This window comes from Rhinopithecus bieti, unplaced genomic scaffold (assembly GCF_001698545.2).
Source record: "Rhinopithecus bieti isolate Rb0 unplaced genomic scaffold, ASM169854v2 scaffold_25304, whole genome shotgun sequence".
NCBI lineage: Eukaryota > Metazoa > Chordata > Mammalia > Primates > Cercopithecidae > Rhinopithecus > Rhinopithecus bieti.
Genome location: NW_016811568.1, coordinates 17,055 through 30,283, shown reverse-complemented (window position 1 = coordinate 30,283; position 13,229 = coordinate 17,055). Strand labels below are relative to the sequence as shown.

Sequence of the window (13,229 nt, the reverse complement as noted above, 5' to 3'; positions counted from 1 at the left end):
TTTCCCCCGCGCAGACTGCACGCATGCGCACTTGGAGGACAGACCTGCGTGGGTGTGGAGTGCGCCTGCGCGGACCCAGGGCGCTGCAGTCTCAGGCAAGCAGCAGCTCCTCAGGGCAAGTTGGATGGACACAAGGGCTCTGGATCGTGTCTAACTAAGCCAAAAGCAGTTTGTGCTTAGAACCCTGCGGGAATGTCTTAACCACACCCAAAGTTGAAAAGCAATTATAAAGTAGGGGACATTTGTCTTGAAAAAGGAAAGAAAGGAAGCTATTTCTACTATTTTTTATTTATTTATTTATTTATTTGTTTGTTTATTTTTTGAGATGGAGTCTCGCTCTGTCGCCCAGGCTGGAGTGCAGTGGCTGGATCTCAGCTCACTGCACGCTCCGCCTTCCAGCTTTACTCCATTCTCCTGCCTCAGCCTCCAGAGTAGCTGGGACTACAGGTGCCCGCCACCCGGCCTGGCTAGTTTTTTGTATTTTTCTTTTTTTTAGTAGAGACGGGGTTTCAACATGTTAGCCAGAATGGTCTCGATCTCCTGACCTCGGGATCCGCCCGTCTCAGCCTCCAAAGTGCTGGGATTAACAGGCTTGAGCCCACTGCGCCCAGCATATTTCTACTATTTTTTTAAAAAAGTGAAGGCCGGGCGCGGTGGCCTCATGCCGTGTAATCCGCAGCACTTGGGAAGCTGAGTCGGGCAGATCACGAGGTCGAGGAGCTCAAGACCATGTTCCCCAACATGGTGAAACCCCATCTATACTAAAATACAAAAAATTAGCTGGGTGTGGTGGCATGTGCCTGTAATCCCAGCTACTTGGGAGGCTGAGGCGGGGAATTGCTTGAACCCGGGAGGCAGAGGTTGCAGTGAGCTGAGACTGCGCTACTGCACTCCAGCCTGGGTGACAGAGGAAGACTCCATCAAAAAAAAAAAAAAAAAAAAAAAGGAAAATAAGCGATCTCAAGGAGTTGTATCTAAAAGCAATTAGAGGCTAAGTATGTTGGCTCATGCCTGTTATCACAGCACTTTGGGAGGCCAAGGTGGGCAGATCACCTAAGGTCAGGAGTTTGAGACTAGCCTGGTCAACAAGGTGGAACCCCTGTCTCTACTAAAAATAGAAAATTTAGCCGGTGGTGGGAACCTGTAATCCCAGCTACTCAGGAGGCTGAGGCAGGAGAATCACTTGACCCTGGGAAGTGGAGGTTGCAGTGAGCCTAGATCGCACCACTGCATTCCAGCCTGGGTGACAGAGGAAGACTCCATCTCAAAAATAAATAGAAGCTTGAGACCAAAAAATAAAAATAGAAGTAAAAAAAAAAAAATAGAGAAAGAAGTTCGAGATCAGCCTGGGCAACATGGCAAAACCCCCCCTCTACTAAAAATACAAAAATTAGCCAGGCGTGGTGGCTCATGACTATAATCCCAGCTACTTGGGAGGCTGAGGCAGAAGAATCACTTGAATCCGGGGGGTGAAGATTACAGTGAGCCAAGATCAAGCCACTGCACTCCAGCTTGGGCCACAGAGGGAGACTCCATCTCAAAAAAAAAAAAAAAAAAGTGTCCCATGCAGAGGACCACCCCTCCCCATAAGCAGCTGAAGGTTTTGGAGTATCCTGCCTCAATCAGGATTAGCCTGGGGACAGGGCAGGACAGAACCTCAGTGGACTCTACTGTGAGGAACTGGGAGGGGAGGTGTTTCGGAGATAACCCTGGGTTGATCCACATTCCCTAAACCTTCACAACCACAGAGTGGAAGTGGCTTCTACCCCACCCACAAAGTATCCTAAACCCCAAAAGGGGGCGCTTGGAAAATGTGCCAGAGAAATCAGAACACCACAGGACCCAAATGACCAATTTATTAGAGGTTTTGTGGGGATCAGCACACTGTCAAAGCTTTCCTGATGTGTCCTGAGGACTCTGGGCCTGAGTCTGCTTTTTAAAGCCATGCTGGAAGAGAAAAAAACTCAGATGCTTCATAATACTAAACTTTTTGGAGGCTGGTGTATTCTGTGGCGCCCCATTTGGGTTCCCAGGTGCTCCCTGGCCCTGGGGACTCTCTGTCTTAGGAAGGGTGGCCCCAGTACAGCAGTGACCTTGCGGCTGAAGATCCCTCTGTGAAGCAGTGTGGTCTCCGATGCTGTCCTCCCCTGCACGTGGATCACCCACTTTGGGAAGCAGAGTAGAATCAGGTTCCCTCAGGCTCACGTTAGGGGCCAAGTGCTGGCACTTGGCGAGCTGTGGGGACCAGGACATCTTGTTCAGAAGGGTCAGGCTCAGCTTTGCCACCGCAGAGTGGAGCCTCCCTTTGAAGCTGACAGGTTCTGCACGATGGTAGGAAGGCTGCTGCCCAGCCCCTCTGCACCCTGTAGATTCCAGGCTTCCTCTTCTGTATGTGGTCTGCTGGCATTTGAGTCTGGGGGGCTTGGGGGGCTTAGAGGGCTCCCAGGATGTACATTCCTTCTTCCAGTGGGCGAGGTCTGCCCTGGAGGATGAGGTCCTCATTCTACTGGGAGCCCTTTCTGCCACCTGGGAGACCTTTGACCTGATCATTTTCCTGCCCCTGCTGTTCTCATTGGGAGGCTCTCCCACCCTTTGTAGGCCACACCAGCTCCTGGACTCCGCTGCCGGCCTGAGGATCCTGGGAGACTGGAGCTTGGTCCTAGCAGGTGCTTCCTGGATCTTCTGTAGTTCTCTGGCGCCCCCGGGTGGCCTGACTCTCATGGCCCTTTCAGGCTGGATGGAAATGCCCATGGGCTCTGATCTGTGCAGTCTGTTGCTCTCCAGAGCTCTGGCTTGTGTAGGAAGTTTTGAGCTTTTTCTGTCTGGGCGCAGAACCCTCTGGAACCTCTCTGGGGACTTAAGGCCTGGTGAGGAGCCCTGGGCCTCACAATACCCTTCCTGCTGCGCTTGGAGCTGCTGGCCTGTGTTCAGTCCAGGGAGCCTCGCCCCAGCAAGGGTCAATGAGCAAGATCCTAAGAAGTTAAACAGGAAATAGGACTCCAGGATCCGCCGGGGAAGACCCCACTTCAGGTGTGCAATCCTCCTCCGCATGAGGGACTCCAGGAGTAGTCGTTTGCTCTTCTTGAGGCCTGTCCCCTTGGGCAGGACAGTGAGGGCAATGGGAGCACCCTCCAGAGCGATGGCAGCTTCCGGGGCTGGGCCACACGGGAGACAGGGGCAGGGAGAGGGCATGCCCAAGGGAGCAGTCAGAGACAGAGGGTTTTGGGGCTGCCGAGTCAGGCTGGGGGCCTTCTCTGGATCCACCCCTTTGTCCCTTTGTCGTCTTCTCCAGGTTTCAGGTTGGGCCTGCTGGGAGGCTGGACTGATGCCCACTCTATGATCCCTGGCAGGGGTTGTGCCTTGGCTGGCCAGATGCTCTCCATCCCCATCCACCAGCAGGAAGACTTCACCCCTGTGGGGGAAAGGATTCGCCTCAGGACAGGGGGCAGAGGTGAAACCATTCACAGCCACTGCCTGTTCCTGTTCCAGGGTCCCATGTCCATAGCCAGTGAAGGCTGGAGGCCATGGTAAGCTGTGCTTCCTGCATGTGGGCCTCTCATTCCCAGAACAGTCGACTTGGAGACTGTCTCTCACAGCATCCTCTCCTCTGACCAGATCTTTGTTTCCTCCCCTTGGTGCCTGAGGCCCTCCAACATCCTCATCTGTGCACTTTCTCTGGCTTCCTATATCCTGGAGTTCTGCAACGTCCTCACCTCCACCCTCATTATTATTTCCTTGCCCTTGTACCTGGATCTCTTTATCAATTTCACCTCTTAACTGTCCCTGGTCATCTCCTGCAGGAGCCTGGGTCTCTGTACCATCATCACTTGTGGTCCCTCTCAGGTTTCTCTTCCCCTGTATTGGAATTTCTTCATCATTCCCACCTCTACCCTGTTCCTGGTTCTTCCACACTGATAAACAGGTCTTTCCATTACCTTTACTTTTTAACAGTCTCTGGTTCTTTGCTCTAAGTCTCCAGTTTTTTCCCCTAAGCCTCCAGATCATTCTACCATCCTTGTTTCCAACCTCTCTCTGGTTTCTCTTCTCTGATGCTTGATTTTCTGCAACATTCTTTCCAGTCAGCTCCCAGTTCCTCCTCCCTGGTGAATGACTCCTTCCAATCTCACCATCTAACTGGTCCTCGTTCTCTCTCTTAGATCTCTGAGTCTTTACACCATCCTCGCCTCCAGGTTCTCTCTGGTTTCTCTCCACTGGAGCCTGAATTTCTGTTCCATTCTCACTTCCCATCTGCTGCTGGCTCTTCCACTCTGATAAAAGGATCTTCCTACCAAGATCACTTCTAAACTGACCCTGGGTTTCTTTCCCAGGCGCCCAAGTCTTTACACCATCCTCACCTCCAACTTCTCTCAGGTTTCTCTTCCCTTGTATCTGAATTTCTGTCCCATTCTCACCTCCAATCTGCTCATCTTTCTTCCATTCTGCTGAATGCATTTCTCCATCAATTTGACTTATTAATTTGTCCCAGTTCCCTGACTCACGTGTCTGGGTACGTGCACCATCTTTGCCTCTAATATGTTCCTGATTCTTCGCCTTTGGTATGTGAATGTTTCCACTAAATTCATTTCCTAACTGACCCTGATTTTTTCCCCCAAGTTCCTGGGTCTCTTTATCATCCTCATCTTTAACCTCTCTCCTACCTAGTGACTGAATGTATGTACCATCTTCTTCTCTAAGTGGCTCATTGCTCTGCGTCTCCACATCAGTTTCACCTTTTAATTGTTCCTGGATCTCAGCGTTGGGTGCCAGGATATTTGTGCCAACCTCATCTCCATCCTTTCTCTGGTCTCTCTTCTCTGCTGCCTGACTTTCTGCTCTATGTTCACCTCCAGTCCAGTTCTGATTCTCCCAACATAGTATCTCAAATTCTCTATGAATTTCACTTGCTACTTGTCTCTGGTTTCCCCACCATAGTGCCTGGATTACCACCCAGTCCTTCTCTCTTATCTCCCTGAGCTGCTGCTTGGTAGCTATCTGGGTTTCCTTAGCATCTTCACCTCTTCTCAGGCCCTTATTTCCCCACCACACTTGAATTTCATGACTTAATTGTTTCTGGTTCTCTCCCCCAGATACTTTCGTCTTCTTAGCTTTCTTACTTCCACCTTGATCATGCTTCTCCCACCTTGGTGTCTGGATCTCTGTAACATTCCCATTTCCAGTACATTCCTGTTTTCTCCAATCCAAGGCCTGGGTCTCTACACTATTCGCTTTTTTTACTTCTCCCACGTTCTCCTTCCCACATGACTGGGTTTGTGCAGCATCCTGACCTCCAACCTGGTCCTTGTTTCTGCCCTCTTCTGTCTGAATTTCCACATTAGCCTCACCTTTCATCTGATCTTGTTTCTCCCACTGTGGTGTCTGGGTCTCTTCACCATTCTCATCTCCAGTCTGGCCTTGCTTCCCCAATCCTTGAGCCTGGATCTCTTCCCCATTCTCCCCTCCGGCCTCTTTCTTGTCCTTCCTCTCAAATGTCTGGGTCTCCACAGCATCCTCACTTCCATTCTTATCCTGGTTCTCCCACTCAGGTGTTTGGGTCTCTGCATCAATTTTACATCTTAACTGTTCTTGGTTCTCTCCCATATGTGCCTGGGTTTCGGGGGGATTCTTACCTCCAGCCTCCCTCTGGTTTCTATTCCCTAGTTCCTGAATGTTGGTTCTACTCTCAACTCCCATCTGGTCCTGGTTGTCCCACCCTGGTGTCAAGATCTCGCCATCAGTTTCACTTATTACTAGTCTCTGGTTTGCACACTCCAACACTTTAGTCTCTGCATCACCCTCCATTCCAAAGTCTACTGGGAACTGCTCCCCAGATGCCTGGATTTCTGAAGCATCCTCCCGTCTGCTCCCTGTCTGGTTCATCCACCTTGGAGCCTGGGTCTCTCTACTATCCTCTCTGCCTGCTGTCTGGTTTTTACCCCCTGGTTCCCAGGCCTCTGGTGGACAGTCCCAAGACTTCCAAGTGCACATTCTCAGTGTTTGGTGGGAAGGATCAGACAGGAGCTCTCTGGGACAGAACTGCAGCCTCTGAGCTGAAAGTAAGTTTGGAAGAGAGGTGGTTAAGGTCATCGAGTTTGGGTGAGACCTCATGCTGATGACAGACTCCAGTGACACCAACCTTTCCTGTGAGTGAAGCAATAGCTGCTCCATCTCTTGACACATATCTAAGGCAGGGCGAGTCTGACCATCACGGAGACACCAAGGCACCTGCCATGCTTTCCAGGAACTATCCTGAGGCAGTAGACAGGTGTTTGAATTGGAGGTGGTACAAAAGATGGGCTGAGAGTAGGTGTGGACACCTGAAGGTGGTCCTGGACATGGGTGCTGTAGAGAGAGCAGGTTCTGGGCCCATGATTCCTGGAGGCTCCTCTGGTATCCCCATCTCTGCCTTTGTGCCCATTGTTGAGAACCTAGGCCCCTGGACTTTCCAGGACTGAAGAATTCAGGAGTCAGCTCGAAGACAGTTTCGCACCTCATGGAGGGCACTGCCCGTTTCTGCAGTGGCACCTGTAGGTGAGAACAGAGAAGCAAAATCCTTGAACACATAATAATTTGCATAATTCACACAGACAGAATAGTCAGGGAAGGCTTCTTGGAGGAAGTGACATTTGACTGGAGACCTGAATGAAGTAAAGAGTAAACCAAGTGACATCTGAAGAAAGAGCGTTGTAGGCAGAGGAGACATTAACTACAAAGGCTTGAGGATGGAACAAAATTACATGTACAGGAACAGCAAAGAAGACCGTGTAGCCAGAATGGAACCAGTAACGAGGAGAGCACTGGGAGATAAGATTGGAGACAAACACAGGACAGATTACGCTGGTCCTTAGAGTTGTGATTAGGAATGTGAATTTTATTCTGAGTTTGACGAATAATATAAGTGTAGGAGCCACTGCAGGGTTTTGAGCAGCTAAGTGCTATGTTCTGTTTCTAAAAGTTTGTTCTGATGGCAGGGCATGGTGACTTACGTCTGTAATCCCAGCACTTTGGGAGGCCAAGATGAGTGGATCACTTGAGGTCAGGAGTTCCAGACCAGCCTAGCCAACATGGCGAAACCCCATCTCTACTAAAAATACAAAAATTAGCCAACCATCATGGTGCATGCCTGTAATCCCAGCTACTCAGGAGGCTGAGGTACAAGAATTGCTTGAACTCGGGAGGTGGAAGTTGCAGTGAGCCAAGATCATGCCACTGCAGTCCAGCCTGGGTGACAGAGCGAGACTCCATCTGGAAAAAAAAAAAAAAATCCACAGAGTCGGCCAGGCGTGGTGTCTCACGCCTGTAATCCCAACACTTTGGGAGGCGAAGGTGGGTGGATCACTTGAGGTCAGGAGTTTGAGACCAGCCGGGCCAACATGGTGAAACCCTGTGTCTACTAAAAATACAAAAATCAGCTGTGCGTGGTGGCACGTGCCTGTAATCCCAGCTACTAGGGAGGTTGAGGCAGGAGAATCGCTTGAACCTGGGAGGCAGAGGTTGCTGTGAGCCAAGATCGCACCACTGGACTTTAGCCTGGGCTACAGAGCAAGACTCCATCTCAAAAAAAAAAAAAGAAAGAAAAAAAAAAAAGAAAGAAATCTGCAGAGTTGGCCGGGAGCGGTGGCTCATTCCTATAATCCCAGCACTTTTGGAAGCCAAGGCAGGCGGATCACATGAGGATGGGAGTTTGAGACCAGCATGACTAACATGGAGAAACCTCATCTCTACTAAAAATACAAAATTAGCTGGGTGTGGTGGTGCATGCCTGTAATCCCAGCTACTCAGGAGGCTGAGGCAGGAGAATTGCTTGAACTTGGGAGGCGGAGGTTGAGGTAGGCCGAGATCGCACCATTGCACTCCAGCCTGGGCAACAAGAGCAAAACTCCATCTCAAAAAAAAAAAAAGAAAAGGAAATCCGCAGAGTTGTGACTGCAAACTTCTGGGCTGCTGGTAATTATTTGTTTCTTAATCTGCATGCTACAAACTGATGTATTCAATTTGTGAAAATTTACGATCTACATACTTGTAATTTGTGTGTGTGTATTATCCTTGGGCCAATTTTTTTTTTTAAGAGAGAAAAAAGAGGCCAGGCGCAGTAGCTCATGCCTGTAATCCCAGCACTTTGGGAGGCCGAGGCGGGCAGATCACGAGGTCAGGAGCTTGAGACCATCTTGGCCAACATAGTGAAACCCTGTCTCTACTAAAAATACAAAAAAAAAAAAAAAAAAAGCTGGGTATGGTGTCAGGTGCCTGTAATCCTAGGTACTCGGGAGGCTGAGGCAGGAGAATCACTTGAACCAGGGAGGCAGAGGTTGCAGCGAACCAAGATCACACCACTGCACACCAGCCCAGGCAACAGTGTGAGACTCTGTCTCAGGAAAAAAAAAAGAGAGAGAGAGAAAGGAGAAGTCCATTTCTGGTGACTGTATGGAGGATAGGCTGTGGTTGGATAAGAGAAGCAGCAAGAACCGGGCAGAAGGCTGTTGCTATGGTCCAAGTGAGACATGATGGTGTCTCTGCCCAGGAAGGTGTGGTGTGGCTGGGAGAAGTGATCAGATTTGAGATACAATTTGCAAGTATAGCCCCTGGGACTTGCAGATGGATTGAATGTGTGGAGTGAGGGAAAGAGAGGATCTCAGGGTGACTCCTGGGTTTGGGGCTTGGTCAATGCTCTCCCCGAGCAGCCTGAGTTTCCCTCTGATTCATTTCTGGTACATCAGCCATAAAACAAGGTCCTTGTAACAAGTGACAGAGACAATCATGGTGCTGAGGGAAGGAGGGTGAAAGTGTATGGGGCCTACTCACCTTGATGTCATTCCTTGTGCTGAAGCGGGTCCTGGTGACCTGGTGCCAATAGTGCCGGACCTGCCAGACCAGAAAGAGGCAGAGGACAAGCAGGTTGCCACAGCACTGAGGGTCCCTGCAGCTGTGATCCTGGGAAAGCAGGCCCTGCACTGGCTCCCACTCAGGGCCATGGAATGGCCCCACCACGGCACAGGCACCCAACAGTGACAACAACATGGCAAAGTTTAGGTCAGGCAGATGGTGTTGGGAGCTAGGGGGCAGGCCTGGCACATCTGATGCAGCCAGCTGCAGTAGGATAGCTGCCACCTCATAGCACCCCTGTCACTGAGGCCACCTCACAAAGCGGGCTGATGCCCCATCCTCAACTCTGACCCTGGTGCCAGGGTTGGCTAGCATGCTCTTGGTGCAGGTAAGGACAGTATTGGGGAATTGCTCAAAAGTAATTAAGAGGAAGAACTTGTTTTCAACAACCCCATCCTCTGGAATGAAGAGATTGAGTTCCCTGAATGTGTGATGGGGTGATACAACCTGCGGTCTGCTTGATTTCTTTCTTCCTATGAGATACTTGGATCTGCCTGTCCTTCTATCTATTATCAAACATTTAATAAACACTGTATTGAATACATGTATTATTGTTTAACCATTCAGCATCCGTTTCTCTTTGCTTGCAGTATCCTGATTTCCCGTGGGGGAATTACTTTTCCCATCTTAGGATCAGTGTTGGTGGGAAAATAAATGCTACCCTGAAGACTCTTTTACCCAAAGGTTCTATTCAAAATAAATATCTGAGCAGGCAGGGACGTCAGCCAATCATAATGAGCCAGGACTTAACCGTTTAGTGGCTGAATTTTTTTTTTTTCAGACCGAGTTTTGCTCTTGTTGCCCAGGCTGGAGTGCAATGGCACAATCTCTGCTCACTGCAACTTCCGCCTGCCAGGTTCAAGCGATTTTCCCGCCTCAACCTGCCGAGTAGCTGGGATTCCAGGCATGCGCCACCACGCCCGGCTAATTTTGTATTTTTAGTAGGACGGGGTTTCTCCGTGTTGGTCAGGCTGGTCTCGAACTCTTGTCCTCAAGTGATCCGCCCGCCTCGGCCTCCCAAAGTGCTAGGATTACAGGCATAAGCCACTGCGACCGACTGGTGGGTTATTTTTTGAATCTTTAATTCATTGTTTCTGCCAATAATTTGTACTGGACAGCTCGTAAGAACGCCAAAGTACGTTCCTTCATCAACGCAAAGCCAGTTTCCGCGCTAGTGCCCCGTAGGGGGCGGGGCACGCTAGCTCGCTTGCGTAGCGTCATCTTTGCTTCCTGCCGCGCGGGGCCATTTCCGCTGCTGCTTCTGTGAGTTCTTCCGGTGGAGGCGAACGCTGCTCAAAAGTCGGTTGTGCTCCCCTAGGAGTGCCGAGCCCGCGGAACAGCAGCCATGGTGAGTGCGTGCGCCGGCCAAGGGACCGGGAAGCAGGAGACTCGGGGTTGCGTTCACTCCCTCGCCTGTTAGATGAAGGCTTAGACCCTGCGCCGTCTCATCCGCCGGCGTTGGGTCTTAACCGCTGGGCCCTGAGTTAGAACTCCAGCAGCCGCGGGTTCCCAACAGCCTGGCCCGAGGTTAGAACTCGAGGTTAGAACTCAGGAAACCTCTGGATCCCCGCTGCTGTGGTGCTTTGCCGCACGGTCTGTTTGCGTGGCAGGTCTGCGGCGAGCGGAGGGGGCATGGCCCAGCGGGAGAAAGAGACCAACCCACGTGGGAGAGGGCAAAAAGTTGAGTGAAGAAAACTTGGCTCCAACTTTTTTTTCCCTTGTTTCTTTTCGTACGAAATCTACGATGGCGTGGGACCCTGGGATTCGGATCAACCTCCCCTACCCACCCTACCTCACCCCACCCCGGTTGCTGGGATCCAGGAGATCTCCTGTGGGTGTGCGCCTAGTGCTCGCCGCGAGTCACACGCGCCAGGGACCTAGAGGAGACTTTGGCATTTGGGGGCTGTGGGGAACATGAAGTGAGCGCGACTTCTGGAGCGCAGGAAGGGCTTCTCCCGCAAGGTGGTGGCTTCAAAACCCAGAAGTCTGGTAGCACCACGTGCGGCGTCTCTAAACTCTTGGTCGTCTCTTTTAAACATATAGGGAAAGTTCTAAAACGTGTGTCCTGGCGTAGTCGTTTTGGTTGGCACTTGGTGAGGAGGGAAGAATTTGCAAAGCACTGTAACTTCTATAGTTAATCCTTCCACCGGAGCTTGGATCCCGGCGGTAGCACTCCCCCCAAACCTCCTCCCGTGCATTTTGAAGCTTAGTACCTGGCTGAGCCTAGAACTCGAAGCTTTCAAACTCATTGCTCGCTTTTATGCAGTTCCCTGAAACGTTTTGGAATCGGATGGTCTCAGGTTGAACTTTGCAGTTTTCCTCAACTGTAAAATGGGGATGACAGTGCATGAGGATGTTGTGAGGATCAGATGAAATGAAGCATGTTAAACATCTAGTCCTCATGGTTGGCACAGAGTGAGCACGCGCAGTATTTGTTGTCCAATCAAAACCTTGCAAGTTTTGGCTGTCTGGTGTACAGGGAAACCAAACTGATCACGCTAGGTAGGGATTTAGGTTGGCTGGTGGTATGATATCGTTCATTAATTTATTTAACCTCTGAAGAAATTGAAAGGTGAATAAATACACCCTAAGCAAGTTTCAATTAGTGTTTATAAGCTAGGTAGTTTGGCTTTAAAATTGAGTTTAACTTTTTTGTTTACTAATAGTGAAACATTTAGGTATTTGATGGCTGTTCAGATTCCTGAAGTTTTCCTCTTTTATGAATTTGATATTTATTGAGAGTTGAGGATCCTGATTTCCAGAGAATGGGTTGTTGGAAGCAACAGCAATTTTAAAAGTTTGTTTAAATTGACATATCATAGTTGTACATACTTTGGGGGTTCCACGTAATATTTTTAAGTATATCTATTTTAAAATGTGGGACAGGGTCAGGCACGGTGGCTCATGCCTGTAATCCCAGCACTTTGGGAGGCTGAGGTGGGTGGATTATGGGGTCAGGAGTTCAAGACCAGCCTGGCCAACATAGTGAAACCCTGTCTACTAAAAATACAAAAAAATTAGCCAGGCGTGGTCGTGGGCACCTGTAATCCCAGCTACTTGGGAGGCTGAGGCAAGGAGAATCACTTGAACCTGGGGAGGCAGAGGTTGCAGTGAGCCAAGATCACGCCACTACACTCCAGCCCGGGTGACAGTGTGAGACTCCGTCTCAAAAAATATAAATAAATAAAATAAAAGGTGATAAATTATTAACCAAACTTTCCACCCGGGCACGGTGGCTCACACCTGTAATCCCAGCACTTTGGGAGGCCGAGGTGGGCGGATCATGAGGTTAAGACCAGCCTAACCAACATGGTGAAACCCCATCTCTACTAAAAATACAAAAATTAGGCGGGCATGGTGGTGCATGCCTGTAATCCCAGCTACTTAGGAGGCTGAGGCAGAAGAATCACTATATTCGAGGAGGCAGTGGTTGCAGTGAGCTGACATCATGCCACTGCACTACAGCCTGGGTGACAAAGCAAGACTCTGTCTCAAAAAATAAAATAAAATCCCTACTGTAGTAACAAATAAAACATATTTGTATGGCTGGATGTGGTGGCTCACACTTTTAATCCCAGCACTTTGGGAGGCCGAGGCAGGTGGATCTCGACTCACTGAAACCTCTGTCTCCCGGGTTCAAGCGATTCTCCTGTCTCAGCCTCCCAAGTAGCTGGGATTACAGGCATGCACCACCACGCCCAGCTATTTTTTGTTTTTGTTTTTTAATAGAGACAGGGTTTTGCCGTGTTGGTCAGGCTGGTCTCAAACTCCTGACCTCAAGTGATCTGCCTGCCTCGGCCTCCCAAAGAGCTGGGATTACAGGCGTGAGCCACTGCACCCAGCCTAAACAATTTTTTTTTTTAATTAGCCAGAAGTTGGCTGGGTGCGGTGGCTCACGCCTGTAATCTCAGCACTTTGGGAGGCCGAGGTGGGCGGATCACAAGGTCAGGAGTTGCAGACCAGCCTGGCCAACACGGCAAAACCCTGTCTCTACTAATAATACAAAATTTAGCCTGGCATGGTGGCGCATGCCTGTAATCCCAGCTCCTCGGGACGCTGAGGCAGAAGAATCTCTTGAACCCGGGAGGCGGAACTTGTGGTGAGCTGAGATTGTGCCATTGCACTCCAGCCTGGGCAACAAGAGCGAAACTCCATCTCAAAAAATAAAAAATAAAATAAAATAAAATTAGCCAGGAGTGGTGGCCCACACTTGTAGTCCCAGTTACTGAGGAGGCTGAGGCAGGAGGATCACTTGAGCCCTGAAGGTCGAGGCTGCAGTGAGCTATTGTCATGCCACTGCACTCTGGCCTCAGTGACAGAGTGAGACCCTGTCTCAACAACAAAAGGTA

At 50.0% G+C, this 13,229-nt stretch overlaps 2 protein-coding genes across 3 annotated transcripts in view; one reads left to right on the top strand and one right to left on the bottom strand.

Annotated features, from left to right (window-relative positions):
• Positions 1-1,841: 1,841 nt before the first annotated feature.
• Positions 1,842-9,093, bottom strand: LOC108543573 (uncharacterized). 2 transcript variants are annotated; one of them, XM_017894121.1, is made up of 3 exons: positions 8,800-8,859; positions 6,134-6,522; positions 1,842-6,047 (listed from the first exon to the last, which is right to left on the bottom strand). In XM_017894121.1, exon 3 carries the CDS (start codon positions 5,983-5,985, stop codon positions 1,888-1,890), a length of 4,098 nt encoding a protein of 1,365 aa, XP_017749610.1. In that variant the 5' UTR covers positions 5,986-6,047; positions 6,134-6,522; positions 8,800-8,859; the 3' UTR covers positions 1,842-1,887. The 2 variants fall into 2 exon arrangements, with proteins under 2 accessions (XP_017749610.1, XP_017749609.1); XM_017894120.1 differs by having other exon boundaries at positions 1,842-6,522; positions 8,800-9,093.
• A 1,022-nt stretch (positions 9,094-10,115) lies between these two features.
• LOC108543551 (NHP2-like protein 1) overlaps positions 10,116-13,229 on the top strand; it is a gene marked incomplete at its 3' end in the record, with an annotated part of 20,163 nt that continues 17,049 nt past the window's right edge. The window contains exon 1 of the mRNA XM_017894082.1: positions 10,116-10,228. Within this exon, the coding sequence (XP_017749571.1) occupies positions 10,226-10,228 (3 nt within the window). The remainder of the gene's footprint in view (positions 10,229-13,229) is intronic.

Bases quoted from the DNA above. Each gene is read 5' to 3' on its own strand.
- LOC108543573 (XM_017894120.1), bottom strand. From the start codon at position 9,015: ATGTTGTTGTCACTGTTGGGTGCCTGTGCCGTGGTGGGGCCATTCCAT. The intron at 6,523-8,799 runs GTGAGTAGGCCC...TCTCACCTACAG, and splicing joins GCACAAGGAATGACATCAAG to GTGCCACTGCAGAAACGGGC.